The 26063-nt window shown below is 33.6% G+C and overlaps 4 protein-coding genes across 7 annotated transcripts; 3 read left to right on the plus strand and 1 right to left on the minus strand.

Moving 5' to 3' along the window:
- On the plus strand, positions 247-7194 carry LOC105158876 (MLO protein homolog 1-like). Its single transcript, XM_011075776.2, has 14 exons — positions 247-460; positions 546-603; positions 712-977; positions 1391-1507; positions 2007-2067; positions 2396-2481; positions 3010-3084; positions 3537-3625; positions 4124-4173; positions 4560-4600; positions 4892-5065; positions 5736-5771; positions 6076-6204; positions 6700-7194. Exons 1-14 carry the CDS (start codon positions 332-334, stop codon positions 7084-7086), a joined length of 1698 nt encoding a protein of 565 aa, XP_011074078.1. The 5' UTR covers positions 247-331; the 3' UTR covers positions 7087-7194.
- On the minus strand, positions 6851-11729 carry LOC105158874 (pentatricopeptide repeat-containing protein At3g18020). Of its 3 annotated transcripts, XR_002286854.1 has the most exons (4): positions 11593-11729; positions 8566-8694; positions 7430-7765; positions 6851-6982 (listed from the first exon to the last, which is right to left on the minus strand). XR_002286854.1 is itself a non-coding variant. In XM_020692996.1 (2 exons), exon 2 carries the CDS (start codon positions 10990-10992, stop codon positions 8905-8907), a length of 2088 nt encoding a protein of 695 aa, XP_020548655.1. In that variant the 5' UTR covers positions 10993-11003; positions 11593-11729; the 3' UTR covers positions 8797-8904. The 3 variants fall into 3 exon arrangements, 2 of the variants coding, with proteins under 2 accessions (XP_020548655.1, XP_020548656.1); XM_020692996.1 differs by lacking the exons at positions 6851-6982; positions 7430-7765; positions 8566-8694 and adding an exon at positions 8797-11003; XM_020692997.1 differs by lacking the exons at positions 6851-6982; positions 7430-7765; positions 8566-8694 and adding an exon at positions 8797-11006.
- On the plus strand, positions 13851-17633 carry LOC105158877 (probable protein phosphatase 2C 27). Its single transcript, XM_011075778.2, has 4 exons — positions 13851-14811; positions 15546-15731; positions 16366-16571; positions 16717-17633. Exons 1-4 carry the CDS (start codon positions 14587-14589, stop codon positions 17273-17275), a joined length of 1176 nt encoding a protein of 391 aa, XP_011074080.1. The 5' UTR covers positions 13851-14586; the 3' UTR covers positions 17276-17633.
- On the plus strand, positions 22573-25792 carry LOC105158878 (F-box/kelch-repeat protein At5g42350). Of its 2 annotated transcripts, XM_011075780.2 has the most exons (3): positions 22573-22707; positions 22898-22999; positions 23831-25792. In XM_011075780.2, the coding sequence occupies exon 3, from the start codon at positions 23916-23918 to the stop codon at positions 25662-25664; it is 1749 nt and encodes a 582-aa protein (XP_011074082.1). In that variant the 5' UTR covers positions 22573-22707; positions 22898-22999; positions 23831-23915; the 3' UTR covers positions 25665-25792. The 2 variants fall into 2 exon arrangements, with proteins under 2 accessions (XP_011074082.1, XP_011074081.1); XM_011075779.2 differs by lacking the exon at positions 22573-22707 and having other exon boundaries at positions 22731-22999.

Raw genomic sequence — 26063 nt, forward strand, 5'->3', positions numbered from 1 at the left:
AAATGTCTTTTTATTTTGCAATTAGTACAGATATTTATATTTACATACTCTTCTTTGGCACATATTCAACCGGCCGGCCATTATGTCCTCTTTACTATTAGGAAATTTATTTCCTCTACTTGAGACAAAATTTCAGACGACAAGAAAATTGTACCTATGTTTCCTCATAACATAGTAACAACAACCATAAACGACACTCCCCCACCCCCCACCACAAGGTTTTTTATGTTCACTTAATCAACTCCATGACAACATGGTTATATATTGTAAGATTGGCATTCTCTTCATCTTTGATGATTAATGTGTAGTTGAAACAGTGCTGCGTGCATCCATGGCTGCAGGGTCAGGTCCAGCAGAAAGGTCCCTTGAGCAAACCTCCACATGGGCCGTCGCCATAGTCTGCGCGGTTTTCGTCATCATATCCGTCGCTATAGAACATGGAATTCAGTCTCTTGGGAAGGTATGATTGATTGAGTAGCAATTTCACCGTACTTGTATATTTTTTGTTCTGTTTTCTTGAACCTGTGTGTCTTTTGTAATAACAGTGGTTTCAAAAACGCGAGAAAAAGGCGATGTTGGAAGCCCTGGAAAAGATCAAAGCAGGTTATATATATATATGTAATTTTTTTTTTCATCTTGTGAGATAATTAAATTAATTGCCTGACTTTGGTCTAATTTAATTAAAAAAAAAAAAATTTATTTTTTTCTCAGAACTGATGCTGCTGGGATTTATATCGTTACTTCTTACGGTTGGCACGACATACATCGCGAAGATTTGCGTGTCTAAGGAACTTGGTGACAAATGGCTCCCGTGCGATACGGGCTTGAAAAATGGTGGAGGCAGCGGCGATGATGATGACGACGACGACGGTAAAGGCAAAAAAGGCCACAGGAAATTGCTTTCATATGCTCAAGAAATGGTGTGGCGTCGAGCTTTGGCTGCTGGAAATGATCAGTATGACTATTGTTCTGCAAAAGTAAGGGGATGGATTGGTTTCTTGATCATTTGTTTTCCTTGTTCATCACTTCATTTTTTCAGATTTTGATTTTGATTTTTGAACAAATAATTGCTCAAGAAAACAAGATTTCAGAGACGGGTTTTTTTGTGTTATATTTAGTGACATGATTTACATCTTCGATGAGATGAAAATAACTAGGATAAATTATATTAACATCCCTGAAGTTGGTCTAATTGTACAAACATCCCTTGCTGATGTAAATTATATTGATACGCCTCAGGGGTACACTTGTAATTTTACAAAAAGCAAAGACCATAAGATGTTTATATAATTAGACCCCACCTCAAAAAAATTCAATTTAGATTGGGAATTTCCTAATTATTTATGGAAAATAATTTAATTAAATATGTAGTTGGTTTTTAATTTTTCAGGGGCAAGTATCACTCATATCATACTCTGGAGTTCACCAGTTGCACGTTTTCATATTTGTGCTTGCGGTGATGCATGTTCTCTACAGTGTTATTCTCGTCATGTTAGGCCATGCCAAAGTAAGTTTTACTTTATTATTTTATTTTATTCTATTCTGCACTGAAGAAATATAATTTTTTATTATACTTAATTATTGTGATTAAAATTAATATTAATTTGTAATGTTATTAACCGTTATAAAAGTGAAAAACTACCTCTTCATATGTATTAGTGTGCAACAAAAAGTAAAAATTATAATTTTAGTCCTATATTTTAGAGGGGTGACATTCAGAATTCTACACAAATTTATTTTCACAGTTTAGTCTTATATCCTTAAATTTTTGGCAATTTTAGTTCATTTACCCATAATTTAACTGAAAAAAATTGCATATGACTTGCAGATGACCCAATTAAATTACAATTTTTTTCCTATAAATCAATTTATATGGGACCAAATTTACTGGATTAAAATTACATTTTTCCCTGAACAAATCAACAAAGAAAATGAAAGAAATGGTGTTTTGGAAAACCATAATGTGTATTTTGATCAGTTTATATGTCCATATTGATGATGAACAGATGAAGAAGTGGAAGGCATGGGAACTGGAGACCTCTTCTTTGGAATATCAGTTCACAAATGGTAATTCTTTTACTTTTTTTTTTAAGTAAATCGATTATAATTATATCACGATCTCATAATAAATATAATTATTCATTAATATCAAGATATTTAAAATAGAATAAAAATCTATATATTTGTGGAATTCGAACGTCATAGGTCTTTATTTCACCAACTAAGTTATGTGTACACAAAAAATTGAAGAAAAACATCGGAAAATTCTAGAGAGCCCAAAAATAATATTTTGAAATTAAATTAAATTGGTTGAATATTTACCTATTCTTAAATATATTTGTTAGAATTTTATTTATCTTTTGTTAAGATTTTAAAAGCTTAATTTATTAAACAGATCCAGCAAGATTTAGGTTTGCTCATCAAACCTCCTTTGTGAGGCGTCATTCTGGATTCTACACTACTCCTGGCCTCAAATGGATTGTAAGATCTTATTACTATTAATGTTTCTCTTCATTTATCGAGTAAATTACAACGAGCTCTCATGAAATTTGATATAATTACAAATACATTTTTATTGGGTCCCCTTGATTTTAATGGTTACCCAACAGCTAGTTCGATCCATTAGTCTCTAATAACTTTCCATCATTTTTTTTTTTATGAACCAATCAAAATGCCCTTACAGATTATGATTCAAATATTTTTGAATTTTTTTCATAGAGTAAGTTTCAAATATTTTCATCCAAACAAATCAACCAGGGCAAAGTGGACGAATCAGTGTCATCTTTCAAGAATTACATCAAACATCAGGGAGTATTGATAATTTTTCAAATAATATTGGGATATACATAATTACCCAAATTTTAAGGGAGCTCGTTGTAATTTACAAAAACTTTTATTTATTTACATTTGAATTGTGAAAAAGGCCAAAATAAAGGAAATTTTTCCTTTGAATTTAAAATAGGTGTTCATGTCTTTAATCCCATATATATTTCATTTACTATGCAACAGGTGGCATTTTTCAGGCAGTTTTTTGGATCAATATCTAAGGTGGATTATATGACCATTCGTAATGGATTTATTAACGTAAGTTTCCCTCTTTTATTATTATTAAAATAAAATAATATGTATCTGAAATTTAATTATACATATGAAATATGAACGACACCAAGTTAAATAGACCTTGGAATTTTTATTTTTTTTTTTGATAAATATTTATTGTTAGAGTAAATTACAAGGTGCTCCTCTGAGCTCTAATTATAAATATCCCTTCGTTATTTAAAAAATTATAAATACTCTCCTATAATTATAACTACACTCTACAATGAGCTATCACAAGAGGGTATTTGTTAGAATATGTTCCCCCACAATGAGCTGTCAGAATGAGATACTTATAATTTTTCAAACAACAAAATGGTATTTGTTTACCCCTTTTGTTATTGTGTAACTTATTCAAATAAATTACATGTTACTGCAGCCTTTTTTAAATTGGTATTGATCTATGTCATATAATTTATAAATTTTGACATGTGATGCAGGCTCATTTCGCTCCCAATACCAAGTTCGACTTCCACAAATATATAAAAAGATCAATGGAAGATGACTACAAATCCGTATTGGGAATAAGGTGAGGTGTGACATAAAATAACAACGCAGGAAAATATCATTTTTTGTCTCATATCTTAGGGTCAGTACACTTTTCGTTTTATTAGTTATGGAATTCACATTAATTGTCTAATCAAATTACAAAAGAAATTATTTTTAATTAATTCATCAGATTTCATTACTATTTTGGCTAGAATACCACATGTCAAGCACGTGGGCCATTATCCAAAAGGTCAAAGAACTAACGATCACGTGCTTTTTCTGCCAAAGTACTAACAGATTTTGACGAACAGATTAAAAGTAAGAATTTTTATAACTTATGCGATAAAAAATATATTGATCCTAAATTATAAGACGAAAAATACAATTTTCGTATAATGTGAGATAATCGATATACACGAAAAATTTGGAGATACCCTTTTCAAGTTAAAAAATAATAATAAATACAGAATTGCAATAAATAAGATGTATGTTTCCTCTCAAGATAAATAATGGATTCTTTGTACATGGATTATTGCAGCATCCCTTTGTGGATCTTTGCGGTAATGTTCTTGTTCTTCAATATCTACAGTAAGTCTTTTCCTCTGGGCAGACATGCACACATATACACAACATAATTAAGTGTAATTCGGAATGGGCTTTCATAAAAAATTTATCATAATTATAAATATTTTTTTATTATTTAAAAAATTATAAATATTCTTTGAAAATTAACATACGTTTGACAAATACTCTCTACAATAGACTGTCACGATGAGGTATTTGCTAGACGGTCGTTAATTTCAAGGAAGTATTTGTTAGACGGCCGTTCATGTGAAGAAAGTATTTATAATTTTTCAAATAACGAGTGATTATTTATAATTATAATAAACTTTAAAGGAGCCCATCATAATTTACGTTATAATTAAGTATGTCCCACTTTCATATCTGTTAACTTTCAATGACTATTCGTGCAGAATGGCATACATTGGCATGGATTTCATTAATTCCACTAATTGTAAGTATATAAGAATCGATCTACTCAAGTCCAAACACCTTCTGAAGTTAGATTTAATTACACAAGCATCCCTTATTCTTTGTAAAATTATAAGTACACCCCCTGAGCGGATATTAGTGTCATATACTCAGAGAATGTACTTGTCATTATAACTATAACATCAAAGGATGCACTTATAATATTGCAAAGAATAAGGAGTATTTGTGTAATTAGTCCTAACTTCGTACAGTGATAATGTAATTTATCAAAAAAAAAAAAAAAATAGATATATGGTAACAATTTGCGGTATAGATAATTTTGTTAGTGGGCACCAAACTGGAACTTGTGATCATGGAGATGGCTCAACAAATTCAAGATCGAGCGACTGTTGTTAGAGGAGCTCCCCTTGTGGAGCCCACCAACAACTTCTTTTGGTTCAATAGACCACAATGGATTCTTTTCCTCATACATTTCACTCTATTTCAGGTAAATAAATACTTCAACTTTTTTGAGGTCACCCTGTAATTTCAATTTCTTTCTGGTTAATACTCTAATTTTTTGTTTGTTGTATAAAAAATAAATTACAACTATCTCCCATACGATTTGACTAAATTATGAATATTCTTTTATTATTTGAAAAACCTCTTTAAATAAAAAATAATTATGTAGTCACTAAACCACGAGTGAAAATTACTACTTACATTTGCTGATTTTATTTTCCTTTTTGTTAAAAAGAATATTTGGAAAAATATATATATATAAAAAAAGAGGGACGGTGGGTAAAATAAATAATGCATAGGACATATTAGTCCATAAAATTATTTTAACAAATTCTAAATATATATATATAAAGTTATAATTTATAATCCCAAATGATATTTTTATTAGTTTACTACAAAAATTAGATGAAAATATAAATTAGGCTAACAGAATGAAATCGTTGTTAGAAGAACGTTAAAATAAAAAAAATATTAGTAATTTTACAAAAATAAAAAATAAAAAAGTATTTATAATTATGTCAAATTTACGAGAGGTGGTTGTAATGGGACCTAATTAATTCCCACAACTTTTCTTGAAATTTAATAATCATTCTCTAAGTGTGAAATATTGGGCTTCTATTGCTGATATTGTGTGGTCAATCTCTTTTACTCAACAGAACGCATATCAAATGGCGTACTTCTTATGGAAATGGGTAAGTGATCCTCAATAGAATTTGTTCTATTAAGTTAACTGATAATTACATTTACACCCTAATTTATAATTATTTACACATGCATCCATAAAATACGTCAACACAATTTACACAAATCACACATACACCCCAAAAAACATCGACATCATTGCAGAATTATTATCAGAGGTGGTTTATGTAATCATGTAAAAAATAGGGATAATCTGTGCAAATAAATTATAAATTAGGGGTGTAAATATAATTATTGTTTTAAGTTAATTTACACACATATATATTTGATAGAAGGAAGTGAACTTTTATGCAGTATGAGTTTGGGATCACAACATGCTTCCATGAGAAACTGTTTGCAATTATGATCAGAGTTTGGTTGGGCGTTGCCCTTCAAATCTTGTGCAGCTACATCACATTCCCCCTCTACACCTTGGTAGGTAAGGTTAATAGTATCTTTTGGTCCGTAATTTTAAGGTCTGTATATTCTTTTTATCCCATTTATTATAGTATTCTCACATTTGGTCCCTGTAAAATTTAAAAATTCTTATTTTTGGTCTTATACGTGTTGAGCATGTGGTTTTTTCCGTTAAATGTCTAATGAAAATATATTAGAGAACCAAAAATGAGAATTTTAAAAATTTATGGGACCAAAAATGAGAACTGTATAATTAATGGAATAAAAAATATAAAAATCTTAAATTACAAGATAAAAAATATTATTTTCCCTAAGTTTGAGCATTGCACTTCTGTTATGTATGTTCTTTTACAAGTCTTAATTTCTTTTTTCTTTAGTGTTCAAGACAACGAATATCTTCAAATTTTGAGCCTATGAATTTGTTGGAAGTAAAATAATGAGACCTAAACTTACTCAAAACATTTTATTGGAATTTATAAACCAGCAAGATTTCATTCATTGCTTGTCTATTTTGCACTTTAGATGGGATCACATATGAAGAAATCAATATTTGAGGAACAAACCGCAAAGGCTCTAAAGAAATGGCACCAAGCTGCTAAGCAGAGGAAGAAAATGCGCAAAGCCGGAGGCGGAACCGATACGTCTAACGCCGGATTCATGAGCGGGGAAACCACCCCAACTCAAGGGTCGTCACCTCTCCATCTGCTCCACAAGTACAAGCACCGGTCGAGTGCACCCGATACTGACAGCCTTCCTCCCTCCCCGAGGTCTTATGCATCCGACACCGAACTTTCAGAACTTGATGCTTCAAATCATGGCAAACGAGAAACAACGTTTGATGCCTCACAATTAAAAGATGACGAATCTCATAACATCGATTTTTCGTTTGTGAAGTCTAGTGAATGTTGATAAGTAGCACTAATATAGACATTGCTCATTCTTTTCAAATACCTGTCCTAGCTCATCCATATATGTAGCATAATAATCACACTTACACTTAATTCTGGTTGAGATATATTTCCAGATCGTAGTAGGGTGTAATATGTTTTTTTTTCAAGAATTTAGAAAAGTAATCTCTTTTGTAAATTAAGTAAGATTGAATCAAAAGTGTGCAAATGAATTTTTGTCATGGTAAATTATGATCAAAGAAATTCATTGCATTGCAAACAGGGATCTTAAATACAAGGAAAGCAATACATACATTTTCATTGCATATTCTTCCAACGTAAGTGTCGTGATTGAGTAAATGTACCTGTTCCTCTTGGTGTGAGATTTCAAGAGAGCAAAAACCAAAGGCAAAAGAACTGCAACTTTTGTTGAACAGCCTTCTGGGCTTTATCTGGTAAGATAATGATATCCAGAAGAACCGGTACGGGTGGAGTATCACGATTTATTCCCAGCATCGAATCGTACTCTCCTCATCAGGGCGGGCAAATTTCTTGAGCAGCACATTTTCAAGTTTGATTTCATCCAAAAAATTGGCATTTTCAGCAGCATGGACCTTTGCAAGGTTAATATAATTGGGAGATGAAAGGATGTCTTCATCAGTAAGCTTCCTAAGGAACTTGGCAGGGTTACCCGCCTACACCTGAGGTAGAATGATATAGATTTTAGTCACACCGTAAAGTACCTTGCGAATTGAAAAGCACAAAATTGCACTCAAGAATTAAAATCTAGGTCCGCATGATTGATTAATGAAGAATTGTGGCTAGTCAACTCTTACTGCACTATCATATTTTGTTCTAACTAATTGTTCGCGTGGTAATATTTTTGGTCTGAGAGGTCCAACATATCAACCAAGTGAGTAGGACTTTAAAAATTGTGAAGCCACTAAAGGAGCAATTCAAGGAAAGTTCCGGTGGTGAAATTGGATACACACTTGCAATTACTTTTGTTCAGGGAACTAGATGGAAATCCCACAATTGTAGAACTTAATGTATCTACAGAAAACTAAGAGCATCTGGGTAGTGGTTACAGTCAGAGTCATTTGTTGAATATCTTGGCTAGTCTACTAATTTCCTCCAATTTTGAGAGTTTAGTTACATCATCTGAAGTTTTATCGGCCAAGGAAGGATAAAAGCTGAACTGACAAGAAAGTAGTGAAGGCTGCAGAAAAAAGGTCACTGCTTTGCTCAATCTCAATTTACTAATTTCACAAATAATGAGAATAAGATACAGTGCTTGGGTGTACAAGGGCCACAACCTCCATGATTTACCTAACATGCCATAAAATTACAAACTCTCCCATTTCAGATAGGAAAAAGGTCATTTGCAAAACAGGCTCCTTGTAAACAACATTTGATTTTCAAAATCAATGTGGGAAGAAATTCAACTAGACTACATAATATGGACTTGCAATGAAGCACCTACCACGAAGGGTGCACATACCATATCAATGATCCTCATCACACCTGAACATCCCCCATACCCAATGACAAGGCGCTTGGGGCAACATTAGCATCCTTATGGACCACCGGTGATCTATCAAATAGGTCATCGGCCTTCGATGCCTAGACACTGAAATAAATGCATCTGAGATTAAATGGAAGTGAACACAGATAATGCAAGAAGAATTGAACATTAAACGTTCTTGAGAGAAAGTACCTTTCCAAAGAAAAATGCAAGAAGAATAAGAACATTAATGGGTCTTGAGAGAAAGTACCATGTCAGATACAGTACTTATCAACAATGTTAAAGTAGTTTTCATACTTAAATATGCTCAAACAATCATACAAATTTTAGCACAATGGACTGAGCTGTTGATCCTCCAGATTCTGGCTGTCCTAAACTATGATGCAATTTATCCAATATTCTCCATGTTACAGCATCTGGCACTACTCCATTTTTTCTCATTTCACCGACAATCTGATAAGCTTCTCTTTTCAAACCTAACTCGCAAGCGCAGTCAAGGACAATGTTATAATTTACATTGTTGAGTGTAACACCACAATCTGCCAGTTCATAAAGTAAATTACAGGCCTCATTGAATTTGTCGAAGTGGCAAAGCCCTTTAAGTAAGGCAGCATAAACAAAATTATCATGAACTCCTGTGGGCCAAACAACATTGTTCCAGAACTTCTTAGCATCATCTATGCACTTAGATTCACATAGCCCCTCAATTACAGCAGTGTAAGTTATGCAATCAGCAGGCACCCTGCTGCAAACCATATTATTAAAAACTTCCATAGCTTCATTCGCTAGGCCAAGTTTAAATAATCCACGAAGTACAGCATTATAAGTCACAACACTAGGAGAAAAACCCTTCTCAGGCATAACATTACGCAAGAAATAGACAGCTTCTTCAGCCTTTCCCGCATTTAGGAGTCCATGAATAATAGTACTGTAGGTGACCTCATCTGGAGCACAAAATTTCCCCATGATCATATCATCAAACACCTGCAAAGCCTCTTTAACTCTCCCCATGTTACAAAATCCCTTAATTACAGTATTGAGACTAATAATATCTGGCTGGCACTGGGACTGAAACATTAAAACAAGTACGTTTAAAAGCTCAGTAGGATTATTCATATGACAAAGAGCCCTCAAATAAATATTATACATTCTAGTCCTATCCACACCTTCCCTACTCAACATCATATTAAGAACCTCTTTCGCTTTAGCCAGATCATATTCACGACAAAGACCCTCAACCAAGACTGTATATGTAAACTCGGAGGGAGAGTATCCAAACTGCATCCCTTCTTCCAACAACTGGTATGCCCTTAAGATATCACCATCCTTGCATAGACCATGTATAATTGAATTATATGAAACCAAACTTGGAATAAAATCTCTCTTTCTCATCATATAAACAATCCTTGCAGCACCATTGTACCTCTCAAACCTACATAGCGAATCAATCATTTGCCCATAAGCAAATTCTTCAAGAACATTCTTCCCCTGCGGCATATCTTCAGCAATCTTAAACACTTCATGAAAATACCCTTGTCTACACAAAGAATCAATTACATTGCAAAAAGCTGCATTATTAACCTGCACATCCCCCTCCCTCCCCATAGCCTCCCAAACTTTTCTCATAAACTTTTTCCCGTTTTCAAACTCTCTTTTCCTCAGAAAACCAGAAAACAAAGTACTGTAAGTAAACGCATTGGATCGAACTCCGTACTCTAACATTTCATCAAACACCTTTTCAGCAGCACCCACATCCTCAATCCTACAATATCCATTAATCAAAGTAGTATACGAAACAACATTTGGACAATGACCCCTCCTCATCATATGATACAACATCAAATGGGCGGCATCCAATCTTCCCAACTTACAGAACCCATCAACCAGACGATTATAATTCACCAATGAAGGCACAAACTCAGGCTTCTCAGCCACCAACGTATTTATCAAACGTAATGTACAATAAGGATCACGTCCATCCAGGAGGCGGGCGATGAGCACGTTACAAGTACGTTCGTCGGGGGCGCAACCGGAGGAAATGAAGAGAAAAAAGCGATGATGGGCTTCCGCAAAACGATTGGAATTGCAGAGAGCATGGAGAATGCTGCTGATATTAAGGGAGTTGGGCCGGAAGCCGCGGAGGTAGAGCTGGTGGAGAAGGCGGAGTGCCGCGTCGGCATCATGATCAACAATACATAGCTTGTGGATGCGTCTACTCCAATGGGTTGCATCAGTTATGGTGATGGTTTCAATATCAGAATTTTGTGGCGCTTCTGCTCCTTGGATTTCGGGCAGTGGAGAAGAAGTGTTGATTTCAGGTTTAGTTGAGAAATGTGAAAGAAATGAAGCGCGAGTTGTAGAGTTGGGCACATGGCGCAACAGCTGGATTTTGGAAAGACGCATTGAATTACACTCTGCTGAAAAGCACACCAGAGAACGAATTCATGTATGAGATCATTCAGTAATTTCCACAACTCCAAAACTACTTTAGACACCAAAAGATCAAGAATATCAACACCGGCCAATTCCCTCCTTTAATCTGCAACATTTCTCCTCCTTTCTCAGAACTTTTCATTTACCCATATGCACTCCCAACTCCAATTACCACAGGCCCGCCCCGGATCCGCAACTAATGGAAAAATTGCATTTTTAATCCCATATGCTAGAGGCAATAATTTTGGGGTGCAAACGAGCCGAGCTCGGGGGAAAACCTGAGCTCCAGCTCGTGAACGAGCTCGAGCAGTGCAAATAAGCATATACTTCAAAAGATCAATACCGCTACCACACAAATTAGGAACAAAATCATCTCTAAATCAAAATGATTGTGTAAAAAACGTAGATACTCACAAGAAAGATAACAAAAATCCAGCCAAAGTCCAAGCACTACCAAACAAAGTCAACAAAAATTCAACCAGGCATTTCATCAAACAGCATAAAAGCAAAAAGTGTTCAGAAAATTTCTTCTACAAACCGTAAAATAAATTTACAAAAAAGAAAAATCACCTGTTAATTGTGGAGTCGGAGCGAAGGAGTGTTGTGATTCGTGGACGTGAAGTAAAGTTCTGGAGTTCTGCAATTTTTCTTCACTTCGCGCGCGACAGAGAGAGAAAGAGTTCACTTATCAATAGTGAATAGGCAATTCTCACATTGCATATTTACTACCTTTTCAGCTTTTCTTTTATATTTCTAATTTTAATCAATTCCTTTATTGATTTATTTATTTAACAAATATAGAGATAACTAATACATTTATTTATATACATTAAATGAATATAAAATTAAGATAACTCATAACAAATGTATTTATTGTAATGGATATTAAATATAACAGCAAAATTTATATATATTATATTAAATATTTATTTTAAAAAAATATCAAAACATACTAAATTATTGATTAAATTTATTTTTAGATAATATAAATCAAAACACCATATTTTAACTAATAACTCTAATATATAGTGAATAAATATTTTTTTTTGTGATGGATTGAAATTGAAATGATAAAATTCATATGCATTATATTAACTATTTATTTACAAAAAAATATATCAAAATTTAGTATGATTAAGTTTATTTTAAACTAATATAAATCAGAATACCATATTTAATATCATCTAATACTAAAATATGATATATTGATTATTGACTAACAATTCAAATAATATGGTGATTTTTTAAATAAATGCATTTGATTGTAGTGGGTATTAAAATCATAACGATAAAATTCATATACATTATATTAAACATTTATTTACAATAAATTATCAAAATATTTTAATATCATCTAAAGCTAAAATATGATATATTGACTAACAATTCTAATATATGGTGAATTTTGAAATAAATGTATTTTTGTTGTAGTGGATATTGAAACTATAATGATAAAATTCATATACATTATATTAAATACTTATTTACAAATAAATTATAAAAATATACCAAATTATTGATTAAGCTTGATTTTTAGATAATATATACTAAAATGTCATATTTAATATCATCTAAATATAAGATATTAACTAATAATTTTAGTTTACGGTGAATTTTAAATATTTATTTACAAAAAAGTATCAAAACTTACTAAATTGTTGCTTAAGCGTATTTTTAAACACTATAAATAAAAACATAATATTTTATTATTATAAATTAAAATAAGTGATATATTGACTAATAATTATAATATTAGTGAATGTTGAGTATAAACTTGATATAATATTAAATAGGTACTTTGATAATATTTATAAAAAATTTTAAAAAATAAGTGTGAACTCACGAGCCACAGACACTAGAAATATAGCTCGAGCTCGAGTACGAGCCGGCTCACGAGCTGCTCAACTTGCACCCCCAATAGAGGGTCGTACACTTTGAGTTCTATAATTTACATGCTTGGTATATCTGATTTCATAAGATAAAAAATTATAATATTTTTTATCCTGTAAAATAAAAATTGCAGCACATTTGTTCATTGGCAAGATTTCATTTTAGGAACTATAAAAGTTAAGCCCTCCTAGCAAGTACAACTATAAAGTTGGTAAATTACAACAAATTCTCATAAAATTTGATATATTTACGAATGTCTGTTCATTATTTAAAAAATTATCAATATCTATAATATTTAATGAATATAATCCCAAGATGGAGACCTGAAATAGTTAAATTTACCCTTATTATATTCTTTTAAAAAAGAATTATAAAAGAATTGGATGAGGGAAGTGAAAAAAATTTGAAAATTATAAAAAAATATTCAACCTATTAAAAAATTAAAAACAAATAAGAGTATAATACATGATTTACAATAATATTTTTATCAGTTTACCATAAAAAGATTAATAAAAATTTAACAAAAACTAATAAATTTAACTAGTTGTTAGACAATCGTTAAAATCAAGAGGTAGCGATCATTTTAAATAATAAAAATGTTTAAAATTATATTAATTTTTTGAAAAATTCGTTTATATACCTTATTTTTTATTTAAAAATAAAATACGAATCATTTAAAAGGATTTGTTTTCACCTTGCCAATCATAAGCGACCACATCACCGACAGCTGTGTTGAACGGCTGTCAACAACCCACCCCTCCCGACGCAGCAAGAGGCAAACAACTTACACCGATTCCCGTCCGTAAATTTTGCCCACGCACTTAATCCAACGGCTGGGAAGCTTTTGCGATTTGCAGTTGGCCATCGCAGTGAATCAGAGCCTTAACCATCACTGCGAGCCACGTGTCGGTCCATTACACCTTTCACTTGTAATCACCTGTCAGAAACCAACTCGCATCGAAGATAACAAAAAATTCCGCAGCTTTTCATCTCGATTCCAACTTACAAACAAATTTCCTCCCACTTTCTCTCTGCTCGTTTGGTTGGTTTTTGGATTTGGGTTCTCCTTTTCCCGGAATTTTCTTGTATTTTAGAGTGGGAGAAACGGAAGAGGAAGATCGTCTGGAATTACGCTATTGATTTGAGTCTATATTGGTGTGGTGGCATAAGGATTGCGTATTTTGTTGCTGTAATTTGTAATTTTTGTTTCAAATTTCAACCGGGTTTTTTCTATCTGTTGGTTTTTGAGGGATTGGACTTGATCTCGGAGAATCTCCAGACTCTGGGCGAGTGTAATTTGTTAATTAAGGGTGTGGATTTGGTTTGGCGTGGTGGAATTCTGATCTGGCGTTAGGGAGTGCAGGGCAGGATCTTGTTGGAGTTGAAAGATTGAGGGATCCTTTTTGTGAAGTAACAGAAGTGGGGTATTGATTTATATTTTGTCATCTGCTCTCTGAGAAAAAAGTTGGCAAAGAGGGACTTAGTTGATCAAGATTTGAGGTGCTTTGAGCAATTCATTTGGAGTTATTGGTTGATATTGATTAGGGCTTTATTCTTCTGCAATTCCGGGGTGCTTCTAGTAGGAAAGTTCTTTAATCTTGCATAAGGGGTTCGAGTGATTTCATTGAAGTTGGATCTTCTGAGTGTTTGATCTTGTTAAGCAAACCTAGATTGATGGTCTGTGTAAGTAGTATGGCAGCAGGTGCTCATTTGTCTCCTCGGTTCGATAATGTAGAAGGTGGTTATAGTAATGATAGAAGTAAAGAATCTGTTGTGGAAGATGAAATATCAGAAACCTCCGATGCATTGAAGCAAACATCGAATAGCAAACCTCCACGGCATCTTTCAGTTGTGCGGCATTCGATCAGCACCACTGTGCTAATGCCGGCCTCGGAGTTGGTGAGTGGACTCCTTTCGTGTTCTAGTTTTTCAGTTTTATTAAGAGATATGCTCCTTTTCTAACAAGTGGTATTTAGTTCTCCAACTCGTTTTTGGGAATTATTTGTGTATGTGCTTAATCATGTATAATGTGTGCGTTGCAACATGATGACTTATGATATCGACACTTAATTGAAGTTAATATATGAGTTTTGGGGTTTAGAACATGTCCAAAGATTGATCAATTTTCTAGCTCTTATGGCTAGAAGGGCTGATGCATTAGGGATTTGGGGTAGGAATGTTTATCTGCGGACTCCTGCATCTTAAGTGTGTAATAATGAACTCTATGATCCTTGGTTGATGAAATCTACTTCCTGATTCGAAGCTAAGGCTTCTTGTATTCCATAAATTTCTAAGTTGTCCATGAAAAATCTTTTGATGATCGTGTTCTTTCCAGCCACCCAAACACCTTGTTTTACATTTTCTTTTTTCTGTGTCATATAAGATGTTGATCGTGAACTAAAATTTGGGAGGCGGAAACAAAACATTACCTTAAGGAAATGCCAATAGATAGGAAACATATACTTGATTCAAGCTTCATTACATACTTCCACCATTTCAGAAGCAAGCCCCTGAATTTTTTCCGTCCACTAATCTTATTCAGTGTTTGTGTTAGTGACCCAATATCTTCATTCTTCTTTCTATATGATGTGGTAAATGGACCAAACCTAATACTTTCTTGTTATATTTACAAGGATTCTGCTGTTGGAATGACTTCCCCATCAGATGTAATATCAAGCTATATACCAGTTTTTCGGTCTGGAAGTTGTGCTGAGAAAGGACCTAAGCAGTACATGGAGGACGAACATATCTGCATAGATAACTTGCCTCAACATTTAGGTGATGCTGCCGGTTTCCCTTCATCTGGAGCTTTCTATGGGGTAAGTTAATTTGGTTATTCTGTATTTGACCAGATGCATCAGTGGGAATAACCATAAAAATCTCCTTCTCAATTACTTAACCATTTGAGTCGTTGCTGAGAGCATTAGCTTCCTTGGTTTTCTCACACTTTGAAACATACCAAGCTCACGTAGCTACTTGAGAAAAAATCTATCTGCTGGTGCGAGAAGTTCATTCTGAAATGTTAGGCGATGACAAACTTGCACCATTTCAAAAGAGACAAATACAAATTCAAGACTGACCACTAATTTCTGAACCCCTATGGAGAGAGCCAGCTTTTGTAAAGGAGGTCTCAATGCATCAGATTCTATGTCATTTTTCGCATATATGCTTGCTGGTTAAGTTAAGAATATTCACTACCTGATTCCGATCCGCAAACAATGAACAAAGAACAATCACCATTTAGGGGCGGTCTTAAATAGAACCCTCATGTAATGCTTGTATAATTACAGTTTCAGAGTTGGGAGATCTAAATGTTATATATCTTGAAATAGGGTTTTGTCATAATTATTGTATTATCATAGAAGTTATCAAGTTTTCGGTCGTCTTTAGTTCCTTAATCTTTTGCTTATTACTTGCGTTCTGTTTTTATTGATCAGCACTGTATGTTAGCAGGTATTTGATGGTCATGGAGGTACAGATGCAGCATCTTTTATCAGGAATAATATTCTTAAGTTTATAGTTGAAGACTCCTTTTTCCCAGCTTGTTTGGAAAAAGCAATCAAGAGTGCATTTCTTAAAGCAGATTATGCATTTGCTGATGATAGTTCCCTCGACATATCCTCTGGCACCACAGCGTTGACTGCATTCATATCTGGAAGGTGAAAAGAACTAGAGTTTTATTCTTTTTTCTTTGCATTTGTAATCAGATTCATTAACATAGATAAATCTGGCTGATTTCATGTTATGTGTCTACAGAAGGAATTTAAGCTGAATAACATTATAACCTGATTCTACTCTCTGCAGAAAAATGGTAGTTGCCAATGCTGGAGATTGTCGGGCTGTTCTTGGTAAGCGAGGTAAAGCAATAGAAATGTCGAAAGACCACAAGCCTAACTACACATCCGAAAGACTCAGAATCGAAAAACTAGGAGGAGCAGTGTATGACGGCTACCTTAACGGCCAACTATCCGTATCACGTGCCTTAGGGGATTGGCACATGAAGGGCTCAAAAGGCTCTGCTTGCCCTTTAAGCGCAGAGCCAGAGTTGCAGGAGACACTATTAACAGAGGATGACGAGTTCTTGATTATGGGATGTGATGGGCTATGGGACGTTATGAGCAGCCAGTGCGCCGTCACAATGGCTAGGAAAGAGTTGATGCTTCACAATGATCCGGAAAGATGCTCAAGAGAACTAGTCCGCGAAGCACTGAAGCGACATACATGCGACAACTTAACAGTTGTAGTGATCTGTTTCTCCCCAGATCCTCCACCCCGAATCGAAGTTGTTTCTAGTCGTGTCCGCAGGAGTATATCAGCCGAAGGGTTAAATCTGCTAAAAGGAGTCTTGGAAGGTAACCTGTGAGAAGATTTTATGACCGGCTGCCTCCCTCTTTCTTCCACGGTCCGCGTGCAGCTCTCTCGCGTCTGATACTTTCACCAGTGTACATTTGATTAAAGTGGTGTTGTATCAATTGGATGAATCAAATGTTGAGCTTTTCAGCTGCTAAGGATGATTTCTGCTGGTGTACATATAGGGGTCAGAGCCATGTTACAGTCCTGAGAAGCATTTATTTACCATGAAAATTTACAGATTGCTGATTGCTTTCTCTGTGCAATTAGCAGCACCAAATTGGATAGTATTCTGCCCCCAGTCAAACCCTAATTCCTCCAATGTATATATCTTAGATAAAAATAAATATATGCTGATTTGATCTACGAAATCTATACCCAATTGCTCAAATATTTAAACCCTATAATTTCTAAAATAAAAGTATATATAGAATGTTATACTATAACCATTTCCAAAAAATTGGCCTCAAATCTTGTTGAATTTGTTTATTTAGGGTCATGGAAGGCTGGTTTATTTTTATAGTGCTGTATGTCGAACCTGTTCATTTGCCTGATTTAGATTTGACATTTCTTAAACTGAACAACTACAAATTTTATACTGTAGCAAATATATGCCAAAAAAATTGTATTTTTTAATAAATTGGCCTTTTGAAGATACTCCAAAGTTTCCTTTATAAAGCAAATGTTATTATATTTATGATGTCATTGGATGTTTTTCTTAAAATGTGTACTACACTATCAAATATAATACAATATCGTGTAATTAGATCTAATATCATGATGTTGTAATAAAACCCTGTCTGAAATAGAGTTTCTTTTTTCACCCTGTGTACATAATGAGACGTTTTGACTGAATTTCTAAAAAGGTCTTGTAAGATAAGATGGCAAATTTTATTTTAAATTTTTCTTGAAATGCTTGACAAAATAAAGTGATGAAGCTTATAAGGATGCTTAGTAATAGCAAATCTGTAATTAAATTAAAGGAGTTTGTTAAAATTTTAAAAATAAATTAGAAACTCCTTTAATATTTTTCAAAGAATTTATAGGCTTCTAAAATCTTAGGTCTAGCTCTTTTTTAGAAAATTTTTCCAAACCTTTTGTAGGATTTTATAAGAGCTTATACATCTTAAAAAGTGTTCTAGGAAAGTTGATAAGTTCATCCAAATACCATTTTAAAGTGACATGTTAATAATGCAATCTTAAGTTCATCACTTCATTCCTAAAGGTTATGTTGTTTTGGTTGAAGTTTCTTCATGCTGTTGCTAAACTAAGGTCCTACATCAAATAAATTCCAACTTAGGGAAATCCACACCCAATAATTATAAAGTCATCGATTCAAATCCCATTAACGTATTCGTAATAGTTGTTAATTACTTATAAATATTTAATATTTGATGATATTTCGAATATTCTTTTCCAAAGGCCAAAGATGAAGTCTATTACAAATCAACCCAAAAAATTAAGTCCAAATTAACACAGCACCAATAGGCTAGGAAGCAACATTACCTTCAACTTGCTGGTGAAACGACAATCAAGCCAAACCCAATTATAGCCTGCTAATAGCCCATCCAACTCAGCCGACATGTCAGCCACATTCTACATCTTGAATGACACATCACTACCAGAACACATCTGCAGGGATAATTATGCCAGTTGTAGTATGCTATATGAAGTTTGTTCCACTTCCCCTATTTTCGCCTTCTTCATTGCTGATATGGCAGATTCCTTTCATTCTGGAGTGGGGTTCATACGATGGCATACAGTTGGATCAATCTTATGACAAGAAAATTGATATCTTAAGAAATTTGGGGATATCTTAACCACTCTCAATTGTTTCCTCGATTCTCATCCTACTCTTATAAATACCAGTCTAGGTAGGTCAATGAAGGTAAGTAAGTCATCAACTCGTTTTCAACTATAATTTGACTCTCACGCATAATTTTCAATGCACTTGTTCAAATCTTTTGCCATTTTATACACGATCTGTACATATTTCATTATCAGCTTGCTAGTCTTACGATTTTATTTATAGTTCCTGTTCTTTTGCTCCAAAACACTTCATTGGCTTTCATTAAAGTGTTAATCCCTATTTTGTAGGTCAACCCTTCAATACTAGTAAAACATTCAGAAGATCCTCCGATTTCATAAAATGTTATTGGACTCTGATAAGCATCAATATTAATTGTTATAGTTATTAATTATTGAAACCTATAATATAACTATAATCTATTTATTGACAAAGCATGTTTAGGTACAAAATCTAAAGTGTCAAATGAAGAAATGTACAAAGTATAGAAAAAAAAGGCATATATAAGTGATTGGGTTATACTAAAACAAGTGAGGCCAAAATTATGGTGAAGGGGTTTGCATAAATGTGGAAGAACCAAAACCAAATGACAAGTCACAATCTAAAATCTACCACACTAATTGCAACCTACCTAACTCATCACCACCATAAATATTCCTAGGAGTGAGGAGGGCCCCTAAAAAAATAAATAATTAAATAAATAAAGGGCCCCTCTAACTCTATCATATGTTGCTAATTAAACCCCTATATATATATGTCTTAATCATCATCCTAATTAACTAACCACCCCTACCAAATTAGTTTAAATGCAAAAGTTTCTAGTTCAAATTCATATTTAAGTTAAGTGAATTGATAATTTTCAAGTGATATTTTTAATAAAATTGAAATATTAAGGTCATTTAAATAAGGGTTTGATGTATACGTATATTTCGATAGTCTATATAAATTCTATTTTGTCGCGCAAGATTTTTTTTTCTTTTATTTAAATTTAGATAAGTGGTGTGAATTTTCTTTTCTTTATTAAAATAATATATTTGGATAACTTAGTTAGTAATATAATTTGAATTTATTTTTGTATATCATAATGATTTTTATTTTATGTTTATTGATTAGCCGCTATTCTTGAAAACATACGTTTTGCTTTTGCATATTAGGACTCGGACTACCTATGTACTTGTCATTTATCTAATAACATCCAAGAACACGCGTTTTAGCAATTTCTAGAAGCATAATTATGGACATTTAAAATTATTAGGTTGATCTCGCTCATGAGACACGTATACCCAAAAAGTAATTGAGTATCGGATGGACCAAAGAGAGTAGAGGAATGATCGGGATATGCTCATTTCCCATCTCCTCAAACATTGGTTCGAGGCATCTTCTCTACTCCTTCTTACCCTGAAAAAGCAAGGGGAAGGCAAAAAAGCGCCCTCGAAGTTGCATAAAAAGACTTCTATTGCTACGTAACAGTAAAGCAGGATGCATTTTGCATAATTAATGAAATGCTTAGAGTATCTCTATTTTAATTTTTAATTTTTAAATTCTTTAACAATTAAGTATTTTGATATTTTAAAATTTTATTTATTTAACAATATAATTAGCTAGCTTCTCTGACAACTAAATTCAAATGTAACCATTTGAAAATCTTAGTGAATTTAATTTGGAGTAAACTTTTGAAAAATATAATATTCTTTTTTCAAATCAAACTTATGTTATTTCACTATACTTTTTTATTTGTGTATTTAATTGATATTAAAAAATCAATTATTTGTTGTTGCTGGTGGCTAAGGGGCTGTTTGGCCAAACTCAATTATAAGATATTACAAATTTATACATCATATAAGATGTTTTACGAGTTTATAATGATAAATTTGCAATTTGTTTGAAGAAAACCGAACTAATTTGTTAAAAAAACTACTTATAAGCTTGTAACATTTTGTATTTGGATTTTAAAAATTCTTTCTCCAAAAAATTACAGAACAGTGTACAACGTATTATAAGTTCTAAAATTTTATTTATCCAAACGCTCTATAAATTCTGCCAACTTATTTATCTAAATACCTTAAAATCTTATTTTTAATATAAAATTAATATTTTTAAGCTTTTCAGATATTTTATAAAATATAGAAGTTTATAAAATATTTCAACACGTTTGAATATAAAGAAACATGTAACTATTAAAAGTAAATATATACCTATATTTGTAGGACTCATGTTAAATTATATAAAATTTATAATTAGTAAATATTACTCCCTACATATCATAATATATTAATATGACTAAAATTACGTAATATGTTTGTTGAATCAATATATTAATATGACTAAAATAATGAATTAAATTACAGCGAACTTATAAACTCACATAGCGAAATACGTGTAATGGAACTCGAACTTATAATTTTCAACTTATTTATAAGACCTTAATTTTTTAATTACTAGATAAAGACATCATTAATTTTTAAGAAAAAAAATTATATGTATCGGATCCATGTTAATGATCAGATCCGTTATATTTGCATAGCCCGACAAATTTTCACAATGGATTCATATATATTAATAATTTCTTAGTTTTGTTGCAAAATCTTAGACTGAAAATGGCCTAAAATAAGAAAATGGGTAAATTACATTCACATACCTCGAGTTAGGCTTAATTATATGAACACCCTATATTTTTTGTAAAATTAATTTATTATTTTTTTTGTTCCATGTGTAATTACAAATACACCTCCTTATTTAGTGTCGAAACTTTACACAAATACCCATGAGATAAATTACACTAACCCTTCTGAGGGGTTGTATTGTAATTTTTCAAATAACATGACATGTTTTTGTAATTAAAACCAGTCTCAGAAAGAGTAGGTGTAATTTATCTTAAAAAAAAAAAAGAACTTACTGTGGTCTGTGGGACTATTCAATATAATAGTTTCATCAGCAAATAAAAAAAAGGAAAGAAAAAAACAAAGGGATCATTATACTCTCTTTCGTGAATATTAACAAAAAAGATGAAGGAAAATTTATATCTATCCCAATTGACTTATTATTGACATCAAACAAAATTTTTTCCTGACCAAACTATCATTATACCTTTTTACAAAAAAAGTTGAATGAAAATTCTTGCCCAGATCAGATTTGACCGAACCAAACCAATCACAGAATAAGTTTGGTGGGTCACTTTTCCTGAACTGTACATCAACCACACGACAAATGTATTGCACTTGCCACATGATTGGTTCAAGTTCGGCTGGATTGGGTCTAGATTAGAATCCCCCCTAATAAAAGTATTTTGAATAGAAAATATTTATTTAACCTGCAATATATTAGTAATAAATTAATAAAAGAAAATAAATTCTCATTCCACTTTTTTACTAATCAATAAATTCGATCTGTTTTGGTTGATAAATAGTATTATTTTTAATTTTTTTAAATAATATAAAATTTACTTATAATTATACTAAATTTAAAGATAGTGTGGTGTAATTATTCCAAAACAAAATCAACAAAAAAACCAGACACAAAAAAGATCAGGCGGCAGGGAGAATGCAAGTGCCCAAATATATATATGTATGAGAAGAAAGACTGGAAGAAAGAGAGAGAGGTGAAGCTGATGTCGCTTTTGCAATTATCAATTTTATCAGGTTGGTCGTGTCACCACTTCACTTTTCCCAAAAAAAAATCCATTCCCAACCAACATAAAGGAGAGAAAAGAAAATGCCCATCATGCTAAAAAAGAAAAAATTATTCTCAAGCATGATAATTCCATGTTCACTCCATAAATTATATGATTTTTATATGGCCAGAGGGCTAAAGATTTGAGCTTTTATGCAGATTGGATCTCATGGGCTTGCCCTTGATTTTTTCTGGAGTGAATCTTGAGATGGGCTCTGGGGTGTGAGCTTGGGATTGTGGTGTTTGGGGATGTCGTTTCAGGTTCTTTCCCTTTTCTTGCTGGTTTTTATTTTTGTTGAAATTCACCTGCTGCTTTCTGTTTGTGTGTTCCATTTTCTTGCATTTATGTGGTGGTGTTTGTGTCTCTGCTGTGTTAGTATGTGTGTGTTCCTGAGATGTTTAACGCATTCTTGATTGTTGTTCTGAAATTTGGTCAGGGTTTTAGTGGGTGGGTGGATCTGCGGTTTTGATTTCTTGAGCTCGTTGACTCTCCATTTATGTGTGTGTGTTTTGTGGTGATTTATTTTCCCTTTTCTGAAATGTGTGACCATCTTGCCGGAACACTTTTTCATTGATAAATCAGAATTTTAACTCACATCACAGAGAGAGAAGGGGTGTGAGCACAGGCTCACAGATTAGGATTTCCCCCATGGGTATGTATACATACAAGCATTATAGGAGTACTTGTAATTCTTTTTCAGTTTCCTTTTGATTTTTCTGGGTTCTTGACTGTTAGAGGTTCAGTTCTTTGGAAGTAGAACACTGGAATTGAAAGTTGTAGTAACTTAGATTTCTTGTCTTGAAGAAGAGAACGAACCGAGTTCTAGGTTCAAATGTGGAGTTTGCCCTAAGAACCACGAGGTAGATAGAAGTTTTCTTTGGAAAAACAGCAAAATGCAACCCTGTGACCCTCTCGTTCATTATATGCATTTATGTATATTTTCATGTAGAGCAACTATCTGAATTATCTGATAAAATTCTTGATTGTCTATTAAGAAAGATACTCTGTTGTCGCTTGGGAACATCCTTGTACAATCTTCTGCTTCATTTCTGGGTTATAAGGGCTAAAATCTCTCCAACATGTTCATGTAGGTCAATATACAAGATGGGAATGAATGGTACCTGGTTTGCTAGATGGTTTGTGTTTTTATTTCTTGTTGTAGAATAAGGATACAAGATGACCTCTCAAAGATTAACAGGAGAACAACTTATTGATCGGGATTTTGAGTCTTTGAGCGTATCGAAGCGTCTTGTCAGAAGTGTGAGCCAGAAACTGAAAAGAAAGAACCATATATCAAATGAAGGTTCTGATGAGGATGAGATGACTGGTGTTTCTTTGAGATGTCTTACCCTTTATGGCAGAGGTGGAGGTTGCAAAGTAAGTGCTGACATGGGGGAAGAGCTTGGGGATCCAAGCACTAGAAGGAGATCAAGTGCAAGTGAGGAAGGAAAAGGTTATAGTACGATTTGTGGAAAAGAGGAAACGACTGTTGTTGATTGCTTTTCCCATGGGATGAAGGAGAAATTCTTCAGAAGGAACAACAGAAGGCTCTTAGCGTATAATGATGTGGAACAAAGCAACAGCATGAATGCGTGCCTACCTGACGACATTCTTGAAATGTGCTTGGTGAGGCTCCCACTGGCAAGTCTCATGAATGCTCGGCTTGTCTGCAAGAAATGGAGAAACTTGACTACGACGCCTCGGTTCATGCAGATTAGGAGGGAAGGCCTATTTCAAAGTTCATGGTTATTTCTATTTGGTGTCGTTAAGGACGGCTATTGTTCTGGAGAAATACATGCATTGGATGTCTCCCTAAACCAATGGCACAAGATAGATTCTCATACTCTAAAAGGAAGGTTTCTGTTTTCTGTTGCTAGCGTCCAGGATGATGTCTACGTAGTTGGTGGTTGTTCTAGCTTGACTAACTTTGGAAGGGTGGATCGGAGCTCATTCAAGACACATAAAGGAGTTTTGATATTTAGCCCCCTGACTAAGTCATGGCGTAAAGTCGCAGCTATGAAGTACGCCAGGTCATCGCCGATTTTAGGAACTTCAGAGGTTAATCCAGATTGTTTTATCTTTAGAAACCAACAAAATCGATCAGACAGACGCTTTTACAGGCCAAGAGTTGGTGGTGTATCAGATGTTTATGAGGATCCCCACAGACTTTCAGTTAGACGCCAATCTAGGCATTCTCTTGATGAAAATGACGTCTCATTGTTTCCCAGTATCAAGCCATGCAAGTTTGTCAGGCAAAAAACTGAAAATTCATCCAGCAAAGATGGTAGAAAGTTCATAATGATTGCTGTGGGAGGTCTCGGGTCTTGGGATGAACCATTGGATTCTGGTGAAATATATGATCCCATATCAAATAAATGGACGGAGATCCAGAGGCTACCTCTAGATTTTGGAGTGGCTTGTTCTGGTGTCGTGTGTCATGGAATGTTTTACGTTTACTCAGAAAGCGATAAGCTTGTCGGGTATGACATGGAAAGGGGATACTGGGTCAGGATCCAAACCACTCCAAGCCCGCCCCGTGTGCATGAGTACTACCCAAAACTCATCTCCTGTAAGGGTCGGCTTTTTATGCTGTCTGTCTCGTGGTGTGAGGGAGATGGTCAAATTGGCCGGAGAAACAAAGCAGTGAGAAAGCTCTGGGAGCTTGATCTCATGTATCTTACTTGGAAGGAAATGTCGACACATCCTGATGCCCCGATGGACTGGAATGCTGCATTTGTTGCTGATCAAGAACTGATTTTTGGTGTCGAAATGTTCAAAATTTTCGGTCAGGTTTTGGACTTTGTGACGATGTTTAATGTGTCTGATGCCGGAACAGGCTGGAATCACATCTCCAGGAACCATGCGACGCATGATTTGGATGCTTCTTCGTGCATGACCAAATCGATGGCTGTACTTCGTCTGTAAATAAGATAAGACCTGCATGTCTAATCTCCATTTATTCACACATTTTTTTTTTCTGAAAACAGACCATGGTATGATGTGATTCATGGTGTTCTTGACATTTCTCAATACATGTGGAGCTTTGCTATTAACACTGCATTTTTTTCCAATTTATGCATGGAAACAAGTTTTAATCCATCCTGCAACTAATCTTCTTGCACATGAGAAAATTGCAATTTTGCTCCCAAAATATTGGTGCTGCCTAATACAAAATCATTACAAATGGGAGTTATTAATTAGTGATAATCTTTCAATTAATTGCATTTGCTTAATGAATGATTCTGTAAGAGCATTCGGCCTATGAACACATGCCACGATATGTTCAACATCAACTCAAGTCAAGTCAAGTCAAGTTTCGACAGT

The sequence above is a fragment of the Sesamum indicum genome, linkage group LG3, assembly GCF_000512975.1.
Source record: "Sesamum indicum cultivar Zhongzhi No. 13 linkage group LG3, S_indicum_v1.0, whole genome shotgun sequence".
Taxonomy (NCBI): domain Eukaryota; kingdom Viridiplantae; phylum Streptophyta; class Magnoliopsida; order Lamiales; family Pedaliaceae; genus Sesamum; species Sesamum indicum.

What these genes read in the sequence shown, in the direction of transcription:
- LOC105158876 (XM_011075776.2), top strand. Translation starts at nt 332, where the DNA reads ATGGCTGCAGGGTCAGGTCCAGCAGAAAGGTCCCTTGAGCAAACCTCC. An exon ending in CGTACTTCTTATGGAAATGG is followed by an intron (nt 5,772 to 6,075) that starts GTAAGTGATCCT and finishes ACTTTTATGCAG; the next exon opens with TATGAGTTTGGGATCACAAC. An exon ending in TCTACACCTTGGTAGGTAAG is followed by an intron (nt 6,205 to 6,699) that starts GTTAATAGTATC and finishes TTTGCACTTTAG; the next exon opens with ATGGGATCACATATGAAGAA.
- LOC105158874 (XM_020692996.1), bottom strand. Translation starts at nt 10,992, where the DNA reads ATGCGTCTTTCCAAAATCCAGCTGTTGCGCCATGTGCCCAACTCTACA.
- LOC105158877 (XM_011075778.2), top strand. Translation starts at nt 14,587, where the DNA reads ATGGTCTGTGTAAGTAGTATGGCAGCAGGTGCTCATTTGTCTCCTCGG. An exon ending in CATCTGGAGCTTTCTATGGG is followed by an intron (nt 15,732 to 16,365) that starts GTAAGTTAATTT and finishes GTATGTTAGCAG; the next exon opens with GTATTTGATGGTCATGGAGG. An exon ending in ACTGCATTCATATCTGGAAG is followed by an intron (nt 16,572 to 16,716) that starts GTGAAAAGAACT and finishes TACTCTCTGCAG; the next exon opens with AAAAATGGTAGTTGCCAATG.
- LOC105158878 (XM_011075780.2), top strand. Translation starts at nt 23,916, where the DNA reads ATGACCTCTCAAAGATTAACAGGAGAACAACTTATTGATCGGGATTTT.